The sequence below is a fragment of the Halichoeres trimaculatus genome, unplaced genomic scaffold (assembly GCF_033239565.1).
Source record: "Halichoeres trimaculatus isolate MK-OKI-2021-1 unplaced genomic scaffold, fHalTri1.1 fHalTri1_scaffold_6, whole genome shotgun sequence".
NCBI classification, from domain to species: Eukaryota; Metazoa; Chordata; class Actinopteri; order Labriformes; family Labridae; genus Halichoeres; species Halichoeres trimaculatus.
In genome coordinates, this window is record NW_027437184.1 from 23450695 (window position 1) to 23473446 (window position 22752).

The 22752-nt window shown below is 40.3% G+C and overlaps 1 protein-coding gene across 1 annotated transcript in view; it reads right to left on the minus strand.

Annotated features, from left to right (window-relative positions):
* Positions 1 to 213: 213 nt before the first annotated feature.
* Positions 214 to 22752, minus strand: part of pcdh1a (protocadherin 1a) — a 115592-nt gene continuing 93053 nt past the window's right edge. The window contains exon 5 of the mRNA XM_074672610.1: positions 214 to 4450. Coding sequence (XP_074528711.1) covers positions 4077 to 4450 — 374 coding nt within the window. The 3' untranslated portion in view covers positions 214 to 4076. The remainder of the gene's footprint in view (positions 4451 to 22752) is intronic.

Consider the following 22752-nt stretch of genomic DNA (forward strand, 5'->3'; position numbering starts at 1 on the left):
AGCCTCTGGTCCCCACACGACAAGAATACTGGTTCTGTTTAATGAGCCTCTGTCCTAGAGTGAGTGAGAAACATTTTACACAGTGTAGCTCCAAGGCTGCAAAAGTGCTTTATAAAAATGCAGCAATGGAACCCTTGTTTAACACTAAGAAGTGGTGCATAATAAAGTCAAAACAAAGACAAAAAAACACAGACAACATTCATTTTTTTCCCTGAAGTGATTTTATTACAAAGTTCATGAGGACTTACAGTATTACAAGAGAATTTGTCAACATGCGAAAACAGAACAAAGCCGAAACACAGGAGTTTAACAAACTGGTAAGATAAGACGATCCACTGTTCACGATAAACATAAAAACTGATTAAGTCCTCAGGAGGTGGGAGCCGGTGAATGACTACAGTGCAGGCATAGAACGGCCACATTCACACTGACTCAGCAAAGGTCAATCCAACCAAGGCAAGATGTGCACATCTCAAGAAAAAACATGTTACAATTTTTATATGCCATCGGCTTTTCTCAGAACTTTTAGAAAGCTTCACTTGTATGTACATAAAACTGTACAAAAACATGGCATCACAAGCATTTTATCCTATATAAATATACCAACAATTAGGATAACAACTAGATTCTCTCTTGCAAAGACGTATTTTCAAGGCAATTGTCTTTGATTCTAGATGAACTGTGAAAAAGATGAAATGTTCAGTTAATTTCAGTTCGCTTGGGTAGAGGGCCTTTTGAATATGAACCAGCACTGACATTTCAGAGAGGAGAAAGGAAAAGAAAAGAGTAAACAGTTTCTACCAATTATCTTTGGAATTCATGCTAAAATCGTCGCCTGCTTGGACAGGGTTGTGGAGATCTATGTACACTACACCACCAAAAGATTTCTTTATTTTTTCACACAACCAGTTTGCTCAGAGTCTTTCACCAGTAAGAAACACAAAATATCCCCTTGCCAATTCGGTACAGTAGTTTGTCCATCTGTCCACAGAAATGATCACCATACAATACACACTACAGAGAGGCAAAAGATACTCAAGTGAATTCAACATTAAATCAATGTTAAGTACAAATTAAACATTATTCAACATACTTTTGAGTGTATCTAGGTGCTTCATGATGTCCTCGCACTTTGATCAAGGGAAAGCGCTCTGTGTTGGAGGGAGAAGTAAACACAGTTCATTCAGCATGAGTTCAAAAGAAAGGTCAGACCTGGTGATATATTGTTCCAGGGGTGAGTAGCAGGAGGTCATTATCGGCTGGAGTCCAACTCATTAAGAGAAATAGGCCCAGGCTTGCTTTTGTTTTTGAAGAAGCAGAGGTTTCACTTAACGTCAGTCCTTCAGTTCCTTTTATTGGTGACAAACCTTAAAGATACATTCCAAATTTACTCAGACAATAGGTGTGTTTAGGCTGGAATCAAGTCAGAGATAACTCCTGATGCAAAACAGCAGAGAATCTGAATCGATTCAAAGCGCTTCTGTAGATAAAGTTGTGATTGAGGCTTTGTGACACTGGGTTTTATCAGTCATCGCTATCTTTCTCACTTGTCATTAATTCCAGGTCAGTGATCTTACCCGCTGCTTTGAGTCGGTGAAGCGGCTATCCACAGCTCTGTGAGAGGGGTGCTTGTTGGTTGTGTGGTGGGGAGGGGGGAGCCGTGGGGGTTTCATCACAGTGTATCATGGCTGTTGTTTGAAATTGTATTTCACTCGCTAAATGGCTTTGAAAACGGCGCAATGTGCTCTCTTCCCCTCAAGGCAGGATAATCGCCCACCTTATTTAATCACGGCCATGTCCAGTAATTTCCATATGTTTTCAGTTTAATTATTCTAAACGCACTTTCCAACAGCAGCATGATGAGGTAAGTGCTGATAAAAATACCCCTTTTAACTGATTGTTGCTCTGCAGGGTAAATTTGCATTATCTGGTGGGTGCCTTGTCCTGGGGGTGTGCTCACACATGCCCTCGCTCAGGACTCATTACTCACCCTAATTAGGAAATGTCCATTCTGGGCTCTTCCACTCTTACTCAGAGACACAGTCTCACGATGGAAACGCTCTGCCGAGGTGAAAGGTATCTGCAGATCTAATCAAATCAATGTTTAAATCAAAGGCGGCGGCCAGCGCTGCGATGTTGTAAGGCAGGCTAGTGTTGTCATCATTAACATCCAATTACTGACTAATACAGAGTGTCCTTCAGACGTATCCTTCAGATTCACTTGGAAAAATCTTTGTAAAGATAAATGAAGCCCACAGGCATGCCCTATTTTTTACCCTCTGTTCAATAGCCAGAGGAGGGAGATGCCTGATAATTTATTAAGCATGTTGTCCTCAATACAAAGAAATCATAATTAACTGCAGTCACAGGAGCCTGTCTCTTTTTATCTCAACCTATGTTTCAGATCAACAGTTTTCTTCATCTGTGGGTACGACTGACAAGTTTAATGTTATTTTACATCTTTAAAGCCTCTGTGAGGAGTTATTACCAGGTTATTTAACAGATTGAAATTAATGGTGCTGCCCTTTTATGGCCTAAAAGAGCAAACCGTACATTCAGAAACATGGCTGAAATTGTGTCTTTTTTTTTTTTATGTCTGTAAGCGTGAGATGGGTAGGTGTCAGATCAGGCGACTGACAGCTGATGGGAAAAACAGCACGGCACGAACCGAAACTTCGTCACAGCGGCTTCCACTGCCAGGGTTTGTCAACCATTTCTACACATTAGACGTGAAAGTTGAACTCTGTGGTAATTCACTCACTTGTGCTGCTCTGTTTTCACCTCTGCAGATGCATTCATCAAGCGAGGACTTAAAAAACAAATAAGTGTCTCTTAATGTAGGTCTTTCAGGTAGTCTACATCATAACGATATTAGCTGGGATAAGTACTAAGTCTTTTCAATGGCTCTGTATGCTGTAGTGCCCTTTCATGTGAATAGTTCTGATGCATTTATTGGATCTATGGGAGTTTTTATGGATCGTGAGGGGGGAAAGGACTCTGAGCTTAAGGGAGCAAAGATTGTGAGCCTGTCTGATTGTCACGATAGGGAAGAGATTTTTCAGACTGATACACTGGTACCGTTTTCACAGCGAGTGTGAGTCACAAGGTTTTAGAGGAAAAGCCAATCAGCACTCTGCGTCTGGTCGTTGTGACTCCGGGGTACTGTGGCCAAGTCGACCGTTTTCATGATGAACGATAGGTCACAGTGCTGAGAGTCGGTGGAACATAATGTCGGTTTAAATGTTGCCACACAGCTTTTCTCCACCAGTGGCAGAGCTCTACAGGGAGCAGAGGTAAAGGCCATTCTGCTATGATTATAGGTCGAAGGTGTGCCTGTGTTTGTGTGTTTGTATGTGTGTGTGCGTGTGTGTGTGTGTGTGTGTGTGTGTGATTGTATGAAGTGGATAAATGCCTACCACAATATCAAGCTCCACATCTGGAGATGGTTTCAATCAAGTCTAAACAGCAGCAGCAAAGAAAAGCTTAAATATGCTAAAAATTCTGAGGCAAGTTTTTTCTTTTTTTTTTTTTCTTTTTCAGCGTATGCCGGACAAAAATATATGTAGAACACACCATTCAAATGTATTTACAGCACTGTACATTAAGAGAGACCATTTTCATTTGATCATTTGCCTTCTGATACGGCTCGACTGGCTGTCTAGTAAATTATATATCTAATAATGGCACAAGAGCACTGATCACAACTTTCGAATTCAAGAGATCACTTCACAGAATGGGACTTGGCTAACTACAACGATAATTAGTTACTGCTAAAGTAGCAATTGCCATCTGCATTTCCTTTTGATCCGTTTGAATTGTACCCTTCGAGATTGAGTATAAATAAATGAGCGAGTGCATCAATTAACTTTGTGGAATCCTTAATAAATATGCTAATAAATTAATAATTTAAGGAGGAAATGACAGGAAAACAAGTGTTCATGCCAGTGATTGGATGAGTCACAGCCTATTGTTACCTACAAAACGGGCATTGGCTTTAGCGTGTGGACAGCCTGTTCCTCCTCCTGAAGTGGGTGTATCTTTTCCTCATTTGTGCACCAATCAGATGATGATATTCCTCACAGGTAGATTTCTCTTTTTGGAGTGTGGGTGGAGGGCGAAGTGGGCGGGAACTCAGAGGCCACGCTCAGGGGCATCTCCTCTAACGGGCAGTCCTGACTGGCCTCATGACCACTGTTGGAATAGGCACTGCGAGAGGGCGGGAGGCGCGGCCGGTGCTGCTCCTCGCCGCCCAGCCTGGCGCTCCCATTGGCCAGGCGTCCCAGGCTCCCTCTCTCCTGGTAAGGCACGAAGGTGGAGAGTTTCGGGGGGTTCCTGGTCTTGCGTACAGGGGAGGGATGCCCGGGCATCCAGCAGGCGTCTGAATGGCCCAATTCGCTGCACTCGTTGGTACAGTTCCCAGTCATTGCCACGTCAGGGAGGGAGCGAATATCTGCAGGGCAAAGAAGAAGAGGGAGGAATCAGCACCATGAGAGAGAGCTTTTAACTACATAAACATCAAAAACAGAACTCCTAAAAAAAGGAAAAGAGTCGTAAAAAGGCATTTGTGAACAGAAATGGTGTCATCTGAAACACACCATGAAACCCACCCCCCTCCATGATGTCTTTGCAGCTGTTGCTAAGCAGGCAGCAGCAGTTGCTATGTAGCTGTTGCTATGCACTGTGTAATGAGTGCTAGTGTGTGTAGTCCACTAGCTGATGTGATGCATTCAGGGGACAGCATGCTGTGTGTTTCATTTACAAGTGTCTGACAGCAGTTTGTTTGTGAAATATCACCTGAGTGTTTGAACATGAATATATTGATTTCTAATACCTATGATTTGTGTGCTTTGTCAAGTCCAGATTTGTGTTAGAATTAGAAAAGCTGCAACATTGGAGGTGTGAGCACATGCTGCGGACATACAGTGTTTGGATTCTAATGGGATGGCTGTATCCCTTCAGGCTAAAACTACTGTTGAATGAGCTATTGATTGACAGTGCTGAAATGAGTTCCCTGCCCTTGATTATCATCCATTTTCTATTCAACTGTTCCTAATTAAATAAATGGGCCCATGACCTAGTGACCTCATTTTAATGTACAAGCTGCAAACGCTCCAAAATAAGTTTGTGCTCCAGCCATCACTCTAGAGGACTGTGCAGATTTTTCTGAAGTAAATCAGCACTAAAGATCTCGCACATTTGTTTCCCCAAAATGTGCAGCTGGCAGCCAATGGACTTGTTAAGCAGCCCACCTGTTGACAAGCTAAACATACAGCCCAGACTAAATGGAAATACCACTCAATTTATCTTTGTTATCCCTTCAGACTCAGACGAGCACAGCCAAATCAATGTCTGTGAGGAGAGGAGCCGACCGCTGCGATCTGTGAGCCTGCAATGCAAACTTTTGATCGCTGTAATAAATGCATTACTGTAATGCCACAGCGCTGTCCACACCATGAAACGGCACGTCCATCACGGGTGTGCTGTCTTGTTTTTGTGGCTCAGATGGGACAGTGTGTGAAAGGGTGTAAATGTATTTGTGGGGAGAAGAAGAAAAAAAAAACAAAACAAGGGAGCTTGGCGCTGCACACTAAACGGGGCAGAAAGATGTTGCATGTGAATGATGCAACCGCAAGAGATGACGTATTGGAGGTGGTGGAGAGAGTTCACAGCTAACAGAGAAAATGCCAGCTTGACAGTAAGCCTCTGAGACATAGCATCAGTATTGTACTCATGACCAGTGGTGAGATAATTATCCCGCAAAATGTCAGACCTCTGAGGCTGGAAAAACTGCATCTGGCCCTCCAAAGGCTTCAATCAATCGGATGGCATAGCGAGACAGCTTGTGCGGTGGCATGGCAAGATTTTAAGCTGCTTTGAAAATGAGTGAAGCGCATTGTTAGAAAGGTCTTATTTATGTTGTAAATATGCATTTCTTGTGGCTAATCCATGTACAAATGTCCTATTGTTAATTAAAGAACACATAGCTTTATCTATTGTTGCTGCTAATCTCATTGTCCTATAATCCTAAATAGCTAGATGTTAGGACTATTTAGTGCATTTACTTTACAATTGAGCAATGCTCTGCCTCATTCATGTCTAATCATATCATTATATATAAGTGGTGAGCTCTCTGTCTACAAGGCTGATGTCATTGTGCCCCTTTCAAATGAATAAACCACACTTTTCTGCCTGATTAGAAAAAGAAGAAACTGAACTTTGGAGCCCTGAAACAAAAAACAGACAAGCAACCAAAGGCAAGAGCGCGGCGCCTCGTGCATGATGATTGGAGTTTCATTTTCTCAGCTCGGCTAAGAGTGTTGTCTGTATGCATCACTGCGGCGAAATGGACTCTCGCTCCAAAAAAGATGTTCATGGGAAGAGAGTTGGGGGAGAGACAGCGAGAGAGGGGTTTGAGGAGTACGCTTCCGAGCACAAGCACAGTCGTGTAGGCATCTACTCCAAAAGGATTTCACACTTGATTAAAACCTCTCCACAGCTTCCAGGAGGTTTATGCCACACCAAGCGGCTTCGCCTCAGATTCAGCGTCACTCCACAGCAAGAAATCTGTGTACAGCCAGAAAAAGGTGCATTTACAACTGTTTTTCTAAAACACTTCACCTGCCACAACTGGTTTCCTCCTTTATGAATTAGATATCACATGCGGGTATGACTTCACCCAGGGAGGAAAAAAAAAGAAGAAATGGTCCATTTCTGCCCGTTTGATGCATCATTTCTCTTTGAACTCTCACAAAAGGAGAGATAAAAGACAAAGAGGTTAGCGCTGATTGCCACATCCTCACTGAACGTCGGGTGGGTAATTGACTTAAGGTCGACAGTGTTTTTCAGAAATTATAATTTGGACTTATGTGATGAAACGCCATCTAAAAGAAAACACTGAATGTGTAATGATACCATGCAGGAATTAAAGCACATTCTGATCCACGCTCATCATCATCAAGCGCCAGAAAATGAGCGACGACAGGGAGATACATATTAGGTTGGCAACGCGTTGCCATTTTCTTACCTCAGTGCCAAAGCACATATCACGCGTCATCAGGATGGAACGTAGATGCTCTATTGCCAGCTATTTTAGTAAGCTATTATTTTGTCTGTTAGTGTTTCATCTAAATTTTATATGGATTTATTTTTAAAGTAGCTCTGACATAGAGTCTCCTCTTAACAGGCAATTTAACAAATCAGAGGTCTGTGCTCAGCTGCAACCTGTCGTGTTGGAGTAATTGTTGCTGCATGCAGTCACAAATCATTTTCAGTCACATGGATCAGCTCTGAAAAGTTTGCCAACATGCAATAATAACTTGCTTATCCTGTAGTTATGACAGCAGGTTACGATAGGATGTATCATTTGCCAAAGCACATGATTTCACATTTGCTTGTGTTGATCTTCCTGTCACACTAAAATCTACCTCTCTCCAGAAAAAAAAAAAAAAAAAATCAATACTGATAATTATACTTTTGTGTCTGCCTTTTGCTGTGGCTATTAGCCATCTGTAGCTGTAGTACCCACTCACAGTGCACCAGAGCACCGTCTGCTCTGCAGATCAAAACACACTCCCACACCCGGCTGAAAGCGATCATTGTTTTTAATATTTGGTGGATGGGATGAAGCAAATGAGTCAACAATGAGCGGGATGAGGGCAGCCAAAGGCACGCTGGGAGACTTTTCTTACCCACTCAGGCCTGCTTCACCTACACCTGAAATAAATCTGCTCTCAGTCTGGAACAAACCCTTTAGAGTTTATAGTCTTGTATGTCATGGTTGGAGAGCCAGGGTGGACAATAGGGAACAGACGGGAAAAAGCTCAGCGCTGTTATGGAACAGGCCGACTGGATTTAGGGGGGCTTGTGATTTGGTTTTGAAGAGCAATGACTCAGTGACATTTTTCTCTCTGCACAGCACAATTCTTCTCTTGGAGACTTGGAGATAGATTGCACCTGTAGCTCTCCACCTTTTATATTGGGTCACCACCATCTGCCTGCTTAAAGAAATATAATGAAAAAAAAAAAAAAAACAGAAAAAAGAAACAGTCATTTCCACCTTCTGCCACCTTCAGCACCTCATCAAGGACTCACAGTGAACCTTCTTCTGAAATCACCTCCACTGCTGCTGCAGCATAACACGCACGCCACATAGCAGTTAGAGAGTGGGGGTACACACAGAGCTTAACCCCCCCGGCTGACAGATACATGTGAGGGGTGGGTTTGCATGCTGCTTGCATCAGGGTGCCAGTGGGAGGTGTTGAGTGTCTGAGGCAGGCTTCCTCATCGTCTGATCCCCTGCCCACGGGCATGGGGGAAGCTGCCTCTTCCTGAGATTTCACACCGCTCCTCTCTGTTTGATTGCAAATGCTGCCTCTCCCCACCGGCTGCTTTTGCAGCGTGCGCGCCACACCGCTGTGATCGATGGCGAACAAATATGAGAGACCCACAGCTCATAGAAGGATGTCGGGTAGAAAAACAGCTCCTATCGTGGGGGAGTGTGTGAGAGACATTAATGGTATATTTGTGGTCCCTGCAAACAGTTTATGTGGTAAATGACTACAAAGTTCCAAGAAACAAACAGGGGGAAAGGAAGAAATATCCCACATCCCAGCTGATATTAGTGTCTGGTGCAGGCTATCAGTATAATAACTGGGTGTGAATGCATTCTGTGCTTGTCATACTCGGTGAAGAAAAACAACAAGAAAACAGGGTTTTGTATTTCTTTAGCTATGACATGTCAGGTCTTGTTATTCAAGTGCTGGGAACAGTTTCTCACAGTAAGCAGAAGCTACCAAAAACAGTCTTTTTTTTCTCCAGAGGGGAGCATTTTTTAAGAGAAGGAAACTTGCTACAAGCACACAAACATAGTGTTGACATGCAGTTTCTTTCCTTGCTCATTGTTATGGAATAACAAAAGAACAATGGCGGAGTTTGTAACCCCCGACTACACTGTCACATTTTACAAGCAAAATTAGAATGTGTAGGCTTGAAGGCTTTGTCGACTTACTTCCAGAGAAACTTACAGAGATAAAGCTGCAGTTAACTATTTAGCTTCTATTCTGTGGCGTTATTATGCAGATCATTGCTATGCATTTATTCTAAAGCATCTTTTGTGTGACAGAGTTCATATTCAGAGCATCACCTGCTCAGAAACTTTATTTCTAAAGCAGCTGTAGTCAAACTTAAGATTGCCATGGCCCATTTAGAAACCTAAAAATATTCCAAGGCCCACCCAGACCTTTAATCAAGCAACCTTTATCAACCCTCGAAACTAAATTTAATTATTTCCCAATTTATTTTTGGCTCAGAAACTAATGTGATTCTATTTAAAAGTAGTGCAAAAAGTACTCATGGACAAACATGCCACTAAATCAGTGCACATGGTGTGTTATTAGAGGCATGGTGAGGGGTGTCATGTAATGTGGGCTCTGGTGACCTCTTTTGATCAAATCAGTACTGATTTTTTCTAGAAGGGTGGCTTTCCCATGAGCAGGGGTGTGTCCAGAGGGGCAGCCAGGGGAGGCACTCACCTCTCCTTGATTAGCCACCCCAGGTGCCATACTTAAATCATGAGCTATAATTAGCTTTATGCCTCTTCAGAAGAATAAACCAATACTCAAATCATCTACTTGGACCATGCTGTAACAGGCTGGCAGCTTTTTCTGTATTATAATGTAGCACAGTTGCTCCTGTTAATTCCTTAAATTTTAATGCTGGACAGACATTTTGATTGATTTTGAGCCCTTTGAAGGCCTTTGCACACCAACAGCAACACAAATCTAAAATTTTTGACCTTATATTGTTAGTTCCCCTGCTGGAATAGGTTTTATGGATTTATGCATGTATGTAGTTAAATAATAATAAAATTGAATACATAAATAATTGAATAAATAATGAATACACACACACACACATATATATATATATATATATAAATATATATATATACACATTGGCATGCGTATGTGTGTATATGTAGATATTTAAATAACATTCTCGTGCTTTTTCCCTTGAAGTTAAATTTTTTTTTCTCTTCCATTAATTATGTATTGTTACTTTTTGTATGTTCATCTTTCTTTATGTGCAATAAAAAAATAAAAATAAATCTGAAAAATTTGGATATGTCATATTCAATCTCCGCAGCTATTCTCCTCCAAAGGATGTCTTTGTAATTGTTGTCTGTGTAGTTATTATGGCTTTTGTCATAAAGAACCGGTTGCTGCGACATGAACACAATCAATGTTAAATCTTTTGGTATGTGACTCGCCACTGATGAGCATTTGATTGGTTGGATGTGTACTCGTCGCAAGCGAAACCTTGGAAAAATCAACCTTAGTCTGAAAAAAATTACAGTTTTGCTCAGCGAAAAAACGCTGCTGGTGTGAAAGCTTTCATTGAAAAACAGTAGGTTAAAAAAAATGTATTGGCATGAAAAATACGCGTCTGGTATGCAAAGAGCTTTAAAATTACAAAAATAGACTAAGAGATGTACCTGTCTTCACATTGTTACATTCCTTACAGTAAAAATTATCCACACGATATGTCAGTTGTTTGATGCTCTAATGTTGGTTGTTAAGTGGATAGCAAAGACAGTCAGGATGATTGCTAATTTGTTTGTGTGTCTCTGTGTCTCTGTGTGTTTGTGTGTATGTGTGTGCATTTGGATGGGCACCCCGGCAACCCTTGTCTCTGTCAGTGTCTGGATACGACTCTGCAAGTCTGGACAAGCCCCTGCTAGTGAAAACCATCACCCGCTACCATAAAGATGTGGTTCTTGGTGTAGTGTCCAGTTCAGTCATGACCACTCTCATCAAAAAGAATGAGTTATTTCCTTGTAATGGTTCATATTTAAAGGTATGGCTCCTCTATCTGAGGGCTTCTCTTCCTTTCAGGTGTGAATGTGAAATAGAAAAGCCTGGGTAGGAGAGAGCACACCTTTCTTCTCTACGTAATGTAAATGCATTCAAAGCCAAGGCAGGGAGAGCAGCAGCAAAGACGTTCAGGGTACAGACTAGCGCAGGCATCCAGGAAAAAGTATCACTGTCCATTTCACAATTGGATTCGTAGACTAAACGCTTTGCTCAATTTGTTGTGGAAGCAAATTTATAAAATACTTATATATTCTTCTTGATACTACCTTTCTCTGTTCCAGACAGCTTTTAGCAGGATGCAGAGTGATGAGAAAATATACTGGACTGTTGTACCAGATCAGACCAGACGTGTCAGTGCTCCAGTGTCATGATGCGTGCCCTAATCTCAAATACCTGATGCAGGATTTTTTTTTCCTTATTGACCTAAAAACTAATGAAAGCCTTGAATGAATCACTTTCTAAAGCTGTGGATATAACTCTATGTAAAGTAATTAATTATCTGTCAAATTGTCCTCAGTAAGTGAAGCCGGGTTAACACCTGCACAGGAAGTTTAAGACTAAAGTGTCAAAGACTGCCTCACAGCTTAAGATAGGTCTGAATGCACGGCTTCCTGAGCAGACCAGCCTCTCTCTGACAAAGCCTGATGAGTGGACGCGCCGGCCAGAGGCACGTCAGGAAAAAGCGTCTGTAGATGGTTCAGTGGGTGATGCTACACCTCCTGTCAGTTCTCTCACCATCCACCATTTTGTCTCCGAGTTCCTTTATTTGAAGACTGCCTTTTGTATCACCGCGTTTGACAAAGCCTTAGCACCTGCTGACAGATCACGCTATGCACCAGCTCCTCCAATTGAGAAGTTGATATGTGGTGTGAAATGTCAACCAGCACTAAGGCTTTGTCAAACTGTGACACACACAAGGCATCTGCAGATAAAATAGATTCAAAACATTGGTGGAGGGCTGGGAGGAGACAGTTCTAAGTGATGGCATAGTTGCTTTTTTAATATAATCATTTCTCCGTTGGTGCACAGAAGTGTTTGCTTGTGTGGGGAGCAGCTTCATGCCTCTGCCCACAACAATATGTTAGACTTGCTGGCCAATTACAGACTGGAAATTGCATTCTGAACCTTGACAACAGAATATTGATCTGCAGAGAATGCCAATGCAAAAAGACTAATCAAATTATTTATCATGAACAGAAGAGATTCAGGATTATGATTATCATACATACATAATATATAAATCCACTTTCAAGGCTGGTCCCCCATTGATTTAACTCAAACAATACCAAGTTTCTTTTTTTCTACAGTCAGTGAATGGGACTGCAAGGTAACACCAAGTAAATGCAAAGCAGGGTCAAATAGCTCCCTCTGCATTCCTCTCTTACACAAGCATCAGTGAAGCACAGTACAGTATGTCTTGACCAAAGCTCTACTGTAACTAGAGTGACTCTGGTACAATGGATGCCAACATCTTTTTTACCTAAATCTTTTATATCAGCAGTCAGCCTGTATAAGTAAACAGCAGAGCTCTATACACTGTACTCCATCTCATATTCATGCAGAGGAGGCTTCAGGGACTCGGACTAGAATGTGCATGTTGAGTTTGAAAAGCATTAATTCGACATCAGGGTCTAAATTTAGAAATTTGCATATGTTCTCCAAGGCCAGTGCAGGTATTTTATTAATGCTGTTCATGGGAATGTTAATGACGAGCTGTGCAGAGCTCTATAAAATGTGTAGCACTGTAACTTTTGGAAGCTGTTCATAGTTAAAGCATTTTTATCATTTGATTTTGTGTTTTTATAGTTTAGAAAACATCCACCTCAACTCATGTTCTCATTATGATTTAGGTATATTTTACTCCTTGAACTTTGCAGATGAAATAGATCCACCATTGTCTACCTTGGTATTTTACTTATTTTGATGTCATTTCTTGGAGCAAATTTAAATGTCTTTATACCCAGAATATTAAGACTCTCAGCAGAAAGTTAATGTCGGCTATTAAACAATAATAACCAGATTTGTTGAATCTGTGGGAAAATAAGGCCAATTTAGAAATGCAAAAAACTGCAGTTCCTCAAGTGTTTATCAGAGGCTGGCTACAAAAGAAAGAGCAGAAGACTCTAACGATTACGTCCCATGTTAAAAAAGGCAATTTTCAAAAAGCCAAGAAAATTCATAAAGCCTTAAAGCATAAAATTAGGGCTGCAACAATTCGTCGACTATAAAAAAAACTCATCTACGTAATTTTTAGTTATTGTTTTTATTGTTGTTGTCATATGTTGAAATCAAATACCAGAGGGTAATGCTTATCTGTAACTTTAGTTCACTGCATGAGGTGCTACGTTAACAGATACTTTTATGGGAAAAGATCACTGAGTTCATACATGAGGAATATTAATGAGGAAAAATCTCTGAGCCCCGATGACGCTGTGTGCTGACGGAGGTTCTGCATCTCCAGTTTGGACAGCCTGACAGCTCCCGGTGTTAAGCGTCTGATAACGTGATTTAGAGAGTCTCCTTAGCTCTGCGTCAGTTTTTCATGATCTGAGTCACAAACTAGTGTCAAAACTCCCTTAACTTTTTAAAAGAGAGGACATTTATCTGATGGAGCTCTCACTCCTAAGCTAACACTGCACTGGTAACACTCAGCGGGGAGTGCGCATGATCGAAGTGGAAATAGCGCATGTAGAGAAACAAAACTTATCGCGTTGTTATAAAGAGGTGGGAGAGAGTTCGACGGGATCATACAGAGAGCAAAGCCCCAATAAGCAAATAAACATTAGAAAACAAGCCCAAAGTCACTAATGTGCGGTCTTGCCTACACTGCGAACAACTTAATTTTCTTGTTACCTGCTTCATTCATTTTGAGATTTATCTTGTTTTAGGTTTTTTTTTTTTTTGTATTGTACATATATTTTTATGTCAACATGAATAAAATAAAGACAAACAAACATGACACAGGACGGACTAATCAGAGGTGAGAACCTAACTGGGCTAATGCAGTGACAATGCAACACACAGGTGGAATTTTAAAGGTCTGCGCATTTTAAAGGCAAAATTAGGTTGAAACAAAAAATAATTTTGATTAGTCGACTAATCAAAAAAATAACCAATAGATTAGTCAACATTAAAAATAATCGTTAGTTGCAGCCCAACATAAAATTCATAAATTAGTGGTGTTGTGCGTTGACTGACAGTTGGGTGTGTTGGAGCTGTCTGCCAGGAGGCCCACATCAATCCTTTTAATTTTCCTCTATCTGAGCTGACTGAAGGTTAGGTTGGTTCTGCATTACCAACATCATAGGGCTCTATGACATCTCTTTATTAACCAGTGGTGACACCACAGAGCCCATATTTTTTTAAAGATCATGATGATAATTGATTCAAGTGTTTAAAATTTGATGGAAAAATATACTGACTGTACTTACTAAAAGAACATATAAAATGCACCAGTTTCAGAAAGTTAAAGTGAAGAAAGCACTCATTATCATTCCTAACAATATTTGTCTTTTTGAAAAGAAAGGTCAGGGCTTATTTGTTGCTTTTGTCAATTACTACAATGTCATTTCCCACCATGTCTTGAAAAACTTTATGAAACTCCAAGGGGAAATTCACTTTTTACACAGGGTTGAAACATGCTTTACACAGACAGGCCAAAATGCTCTCAAACATGCACAAACAGCCAGATGTCAGAGTAAAAAGGCTGCAGACAAATAACCTGACACAAGTGAAGGTTTGCTGGACAGGATCCAATACGTAAGTATTCATGTTGTTTAGCCTGCTGAATTAACATGCTAACCTTAACTAATGTATTTAGCCGCATTGTTTACTATCATAATACTAACAGAAACTAATGTATTAACCTCAGCCTACTGATTATGGTGACAATAAGTAGAATTTAACTATTGAGGAACTCTTTTCCTCTGAAAGATTTGATATGATGTATGATCAGTCTGGCATTGCTCGTATTAGTAAAAGCTAATAACCGTCAGTAAGATTTTTGACCAATCGGAATTCAGCATCTTGCACACCCTGAAATTAAGCAATGAAGCCGGGTAAAAAGCTGTTGATAATGTTTGTTTTATTATTTCAGATCATTCTTAACATAATTTTGCAAAATGTTCTAAGGACCAGCCACTCACAACCATCCATCTATTTCGCCACTTTTTTACACCTCATATCATGTAACATAATACTACCATCAACAAATGTTAAATCCTACAACAAAATGGGGGAAAACTTAGCTTTTTATTGCAATAATCAAACAAATAACATAAAATAACAGGGGCTTAAGCATTTCTACTATTTTTAGTATGAACAGAGTAACATAAAACAATCTCCAGTAGCCCTTTTGTGGCAATATCCCATTCCATTCTCCTCCAGTCACATGTCCAAATGATATCTTAGACAAATGCAAGGAATTCTAACTTTAAAATAAAAAAAATAATTTTCCTGTATGTAGCTTTAAAATAGAAAAAAAGTCATTTACCTGTACGTAGCTTTAAAATAGAAAAAAAGTCATTTTCCTGTACGTAGCTTTGAAATAGAAAAAAGTCATTTTTCTATACGTAGCTTTAACATAGAAAAAAAAGGTCATTTTCCTGTATGTAGCTTTAAAATAGAAAAAAAGTCATTTTCCTGTAAGTAGCTTTAAAATAGAAAAAAGTCATTTTCCTGTAAATAGCTTTAAAATAAAAAAAAATATTTTCATGTATTTAGCTTTGAAGTTGAAAAAAGTCATTTTCCTGTAAGCTTTAATTTGTATTTTCTTAGATGGGACTTTGAGAAACTCAATCCCCCTCAATCCCCTGCATGTGACATACATCTTTCAAAGGGTTAAAGAAATGTGCACAATCAATGTTAATCATTTAGCTTTGGACATGAGTATGTGTTACTAATTTGAAAAGTTACACTGTAAAAATGTGGAGTAATCAAATTACTGCTCAGGCATAAAAGACCTTATACCAGGAAGCTGATTTTGTTAAGCGTTTTATAATCCTATCATATATTTATGCTATCCATGTGATAACCTGCTTGCATAATTACATTTTGGCTCACTCTGCTTTTTCTTCTCTTCTCCGCTCCTCTTACTTCTGAAATAGGAAACCTTGCATTTCCCATTCAGTTTTTCTGTGTAATTTAATTAGAGAAGCTCAAAGAAATGTAGACTAAATCCCCCATGGTCCGGGGTTGTGACTGGACGCTCAATAGGCTGATGATTTTTTCAGACTTTTTTTGCCACTGCGCGTAACTCCATTACAAATTCTGCACAGGTCAGGGGACAAGAAGACAGGGTATTCATTAGTTTAAAACAAACTAGAAAATTAGAAAATGTACAGGCTGTTCTTCTGGCTGAATAACTTGACTGACTGTGCTTTGCTTAGCTCTGCTTTGCCTCATTCCAAGTGCACGCACATGTCGGCGTCAAGCTGAAGTCAGATTCTGGCACACATTAATAGATGGTGACAGCACCGAGGTTGGAAGCAAAGTTCCAGCAAAACCAATCACCAAAAATACCTCTTTGTGCCATAAAGTTCACGGCTGATTTCTTGGGAAATATTGTCATGATAATTAGACAGACTGTTTTTATCAGCCAACCCTGCTCTGATTACTGTGTGACATTTACTTGGAGAGTCACTTGTCTATTCCTGTCTCACACCCCGATGTTCTTTCTTCTTCTTGTCTGAATGTCTCTTTCTTGGTCTCTGCCTTTGAAGCTTTCATCCTGCTTCGGGCTTTCACACTTGCACTCTTTGGCCCTTCCTACCAGGGTGGCAGCGCTCCATGGCCTCATACAAGCAGGTAGAAGATGTTTTATTTTGAAGAAAGTGAAACAATTAGGGCTTATTGTTAATGCCACATGTAAGCCTTTCTTTTTGTTTCCTTGAACTTAATTTTCCCAGAAACACTTACAGTAATGGGTTTTCTGCCCAGGTCGTAATAAGTTACTGTTGTGCTTTTATCTTTGTTAGTCTCCCACACACAAGCATGTTCCTTAAAGCCTCCACTCAACCCATTACAGAATTTAGTTTCTTCATTTTAGTGCAGAAAAAGCTGGACCTTTTAGCATGAGGACAAAGAGAGTGGTGGAATCTTTCTCATGATGACTCAAAGTTACTGTTTCTCTTTATTAACCACTCTCTTTATACATAAAGTGCATAAAACGCATCTGCTGTTGTATTTTTTCTCAATCAATAAATCACATTCAAAGTCTTCCCCCTATGTGACCCAGAGCTCTGATTATCAAAGCAGAAATTATTCCCCTCTAAGGATCCCCCTCCCACCCCCTGAGTTAATTCCCATGCACCACTTTCATGCTCGCTATCTTTCACTCATTGATCCTATTGACATGTAGAACGGATGTCTTCCATGATCCATTTGTCGTTTTTCCTCCCCTTTCGATCAAGATGTTATCTCTCTGCTAATTCTGCCTTTGATCTCCTTAGTCTGGAGTGTGAGGCATGGCTAACTTGAGAGTGCTAACATTAGCTCCTAATTAGCCTGTGCATGCACAGTCTGATGGGAGAACAGAACTTTAAAAGCACAGCGTTGAGTTTATTTACACTGGAGTAAAACATCTTAACATCTTTTCATGTTTTTTCAGCCTGGTAATTAACAATTGTATAGGGCATCATCAAACATTAGTCTGTTTAGATAATGTCTGTAACCACTGTGATGGCATTTACTGGCTGCTATTTTAAAGCCTGAGGTTAGCATTTCGACCATCATTATGTTGTTTGTGTTTTCAAGGCTGCAATAATCATATCTATAAAAAAAGCATGAGACTGAAGTAAAGAATTATCTTAAATCAAGTCAGCAAGTTTTACAGACTTCTCCTGTAGTGAATTTGTGAGCTTGCTGGCCAGTTTATTTATTTCCCCCCCAAAAATGAAGAAAAAAACAATTTAAAATAAGGTGCATCGAGTGTAGACACCAATATTTGCTGACTTGAGCGAGCATACCCAGGGATGGGTACCTTTCACATTTGAAAAAAAATAATACCGCCCCCCAGTAACTATCAATCAGCATCAGTACATAACGTAGTCAGTTTTTGGTACTTTTGTGTGTCTTTATATGGTGATGAATATTAATTTGATTACAATTAAAATCTTAAAGTTTTTCAATTGAACATAATTATTTCTCAATATATAAACTTGCATCCCTGTGTTTATGTCCAGCATGGAAAATTGCCTACTCTTCCACTCCCTCACAGTCACAGGGATGCATTTAGATACCGTTTGATTTTGCTTGAATTGGTACTCGGTACTGCAGACAGAGAATTAGGATAAGACAAGATAATACTTTATTGTCCAATTACTCCGAAATGTATTTTGCAACATCCAACTTAACCAACAACACAGTGTCACTCACATTCAAAAAAAGAACATCATATTTAAAAGAAATATAAAAAATATATATTTTTTAAAAAGTCCAACCAATTGGGTTGGTACCTACAAAAGTACCTCATTCGGTACCTGTCCCTAAGCATACCATAATGCTACATAAACAATGCCAAAAAATCTACACTGCATCTTTTTAGGCTCAGCAGGCAAGAGTCTTGGTTTAAAATGTGGGTCAGAATGAAGGAACAAAAGCACCAACAATAGGCATAGAACAGAGGTTGAGTTCAATGACTGATTTAGATGAATCAACACCTAACATGAAGCAAGCAGTCCATACTCCCATGTCACTAAAAGAGGTTAGGCTAGTGCGCCTCTGAACATAGAAATGGGTTATAAAGGTGGTTGTGAACTTGTCTAAATCTGCTGTAAGTGGGCATTTACGTAAGGAACCTGATGAGAATTGATCATTTTTTGAGTGAGCCTTAAAAGGCCACTGTAGGAACTGCAGCATTTGTCCCTATTCCTCAGTCCCAGCAGTGGACACACACAAACTGTCAGGTTCAGGTTCCAACCAGAGGAACCTGAGGATTCTGGTTGCATTCCAGCCCAAAGATAACTGTGATCAACACTAATACGAGCAGATTTAAATAATTCAGTCACAAGAGGCGCATCATTTCAATGCCAAGTATGGCCAAACATCAACATAATCTCACAGAATCCGATCTTCAGATTCATGTAAGTGGCCCATCCAGCTGCTAAATAACGGCTCTGGAGAGCCAAAGCTTTATTTGACCATTTATTGTAGATGGAGTTGCTGCATGACTGACAAATTCAGTGGAAAAGTCAGCACACTAACGCAGTCAGATGGAAAGCTCTGTTCCCACAATTCTCTCAACAATACAGCTAGGAGCAGGACAATTCAAATTTGTGACGTGATGAAATATGAAAATTGCCTTTTGTGTAGCAGAGAGGCAACAGCAAAAAGAGCAGCTTCAGTCTCCCAACGCGGCTGTACACGTCTCTGCCCTGCATCAGATGAGAGCTTTCCTGATATATCTTATATCACATAGAATCAAAAGCCTGATTAAATATAAAATCATTAAAGGAAACTGGTAATTTATCTCATTAAATATGGACCTCAAGGAAATGCAAAGCACAGAAGGCAGCAGGGGGTTATCACATCGGCTTTTTAAGGCCAGCATGCGTCCAGTCTCCCCTGTTGTTACTTCCTGAGCTATCGTATTCTGCTGGTTGTCTTTGATTGAATTTCATAGGTTTTGGGTTGTAGAAGAAGAGTCATGTCTTTTGATGTTTTTAAAATCATCAAACAGAAAACACATCAGCCCAATATTTGCTAAGTTATGGGGGTAAATGTGGAGGGAAGGCGGGAACACTCAGGGATATCTGAGAGTGTTTTGGTTAATTGAATGAAGACTGAACCTGCACTTTAGTGCTGTCTTGTGTATTAAAGGGGCATTAAAGCAGCAATATAAATGTTTTATCACATTAAAATAAGATAAATGGACAGGACATCCAGTACATTTCAAGATAATAAAATGAAAATTTAATGAACTGATGGGAAAATTAGGTCACGTACACAGTGCAGCAGTCTGGGCCTGTCTGTGACCCTGAGTGTGCTTGGCTATATCTTCTTGTTTTGGCTGGAGCTTTGAGACATTTTAGTGATATCTAAAAACAGTTTGGGGCATATTCACTTTGCTTGTGTATCATGTGAATATTGCTTGGTGCTATCAAGTGTCAGGGAGAGATAGCAATTACAACAATGAGGCAGTAAAGCTGCAAGAGATGGAAAAAAGCAGCCTATGCACAACAAGAGTAAACATTGCTGTCGCTTTATTTTATTAAAGTGGCTGCACTTGCCATCTGTTTTTTCAGTGCCTGTGAGGGCTCTGTGTTTGATGGGTACCTCATCTCCAGGCTAGATACTGCTTCATAGCAGACAGGTCATCAAAATGAGTGACAAGTGTCGAGGGCTTAGAACATAGCCATCTGAGAGGGAATTACCCACAGGAAAAATGAAAAAACAAACTAACAAACATATAATTGCTTTAAGTGGAATGGTCCTCTGGTGGTGACAGGGGGATTACTTGAAAGTCTACTTTTTTATCATTGTTTTGAAACTAGCAAAAAAAAAAAAAAAGGAAAAGAAAAATACTATGAAGACTAGTACACTCCTCTATTAGAGCAGAGCTCCAGCAGAAATGCACAGTGGAAATAAGCTACCTCATCATGCAAAATTCTCTCAGAATTACTCCACTCGTTGGCTGGAGAACAAGGACTCCTTTGGGGTAGAATCAGCCAAAAAGTAAGACTCTAAAAACAGTCTTGAAAGCTAGGAATTTCTAACACGGAGGGAGTTGTCACTGAGATTTGGCATTGATTAAAAACCCTGTCAATCTCCATTTTAATGATTTTTTTGTAGACAGGCCAGTAAAATTTAGTTATGTCACCTTAAATGCATAACACTGTGACAAAGTTGGCCATGAGGTTAAGCAAGACTAATTCAAGTCATTTCTCTTTAGCTTAAGGCATGCAGGATATTGACTGCATAATATACCATGTTAACACGAAACTGCAAATTAAGAATTGATCCTGTCACTGGGAGGATATTTCCATTTGTCAGAAAAAAAAAAAAAAAAAGAAAAAGGCGTACTGCAGCTTTTCCGTGTCAGGGCTCAGAGAACATTTTGTGTTTCACTGGATGTAGTCCTCATTGAGCCTGTAAGGTCCTTGAACTGCAGAGAATTGTGAAATATCCTCAACTGACTGCGAGAAAGCCTTAAAGCGAGAGCAGCTTCGTTCCTGTGTTACTCGGGGAAAATAAGGAAATGCATGTCAGACCTATACAGTACAATTCGACTCCCTCAAGTGCCATCCATCATTGAAGGGCAGAACACTAGTTAGAGGGAGGTGCAGAGCAGCTTTCTGTCCCCCCCATCACACTGTGATGGAGAGATGACCCCCGGGGCCCTTTCTCTGATGCCGGCTTGAGCTGCTAGACCAACTAAGGTTGAAGTGGATATGGCCCCTAGCCAGGCGGCATCCCACCTTTCTGACGTACGCTGCTCTACCTGCTCTGTGAATCCCTTCAGAGGTGAGACGACTGGGAGAGTTTAAGTTCTACAACTGTACAGTCTATTTCTGCCTCCGTAATAATCCTTAAAGTTTCTGCTCAAGAGTCCCAGGGACCTGCCAGTGGACACTCAGGGACATCTCTTATAGCCACAAGCTACACCAGGCTAATTAAGCAATCTTCCTCCATGTGTCTTTGTAATCTTGTTCTTTCAAGACCGCACTCACACACACATCACCACCTCCAAACCTGCTGCTTCAGCATGCTGTTGCCCAGACTAACTGGCGTGGGTAAGAGCAGGCAGCATGCTATCCAATTTTTTTTTTTTTTTTTGCCTAAGTAGAGAGAGCCATCCACTTCTGTTAGAGTAATACACGAGCACATCTAGAGCTTAGGGATTCTGGCTTAGGCACATGGGCTCACTCATTCATTTTACAAGCTTAGTGCTAAAACCGGACATTTTTCAGCAGCAGTGTGGTGTTAAAAGCACTATTTATGGATCTTAATGTGTGCTCATATGCGTGTACTTTTCTTTCCACACATAATTCAAAACACTCATCTGGGTTTTTATCCATGTTATATACGTGTGGATAAGAGCTGAGTAGCTTGTGTAGATCCCAATTAAAATGAGGAGAGCATTGGGACTCAGTCCCAGAAAAATGTTCCACAAATTTTCTGCTAAATCACTTTGGATTTGAGCTTTCTTCTTCTTTTTTTTAAATTATTTAAACCACATGTTTTGCCTTTCTTTCAGCTTTTATCTTTTACGTGTTTCTGAACATACCAACCACCTACCACATACTAAGATGTGGAAAAAATGGTGAAAATGATTTAAAGTTGAGGCAAAAGGCGAATCCTACGACATGAAAAGCATTAATTCAAGCTGTAAGAACTGCAGCGCAAACAAGTTCAAGGTCTGACAAAAACATGCTATTATCATTGATGTTTCCAGAGTCTGCCAGTCAGCCGGACACAATGATGAAACTACAGAGAAATCACTTTTGTGTGCAGCAGAAGGTGGAGTGAAATTGAATGCAAGGGGGGAGATTTATTGGGATAATGGGACTTCTATTCTCGCACTGTCTAGATTTCACATGAGGCCGCAATCTCTGCTACACCATAATATGTCAGTTCACTGGAAAAGAAAATAAGCCAATTCTATTCTTTACAGCGGTTAATGGCCTGGACTGTGATACCATGTCCTTTCTCTAGCCCTGTTCAAAGGTCTAGCCTGTCTGCAGTCGTCTGACAAACGCTGTAATGTGTGTGTGTAGATCTCATTGTTAGAGATCACATAAGCAAGAGCACATTTTTAGACTCAAATTGGGCGAAGGGAAATCTAGACGCATTCAAAACTGTGACGTCTTGACAGATCATCACTTTCATTTTGGGCTCAGCCGCACTGTCCCAGAAAGTCATTCTTAAAAAAGGGCGGCAGTTA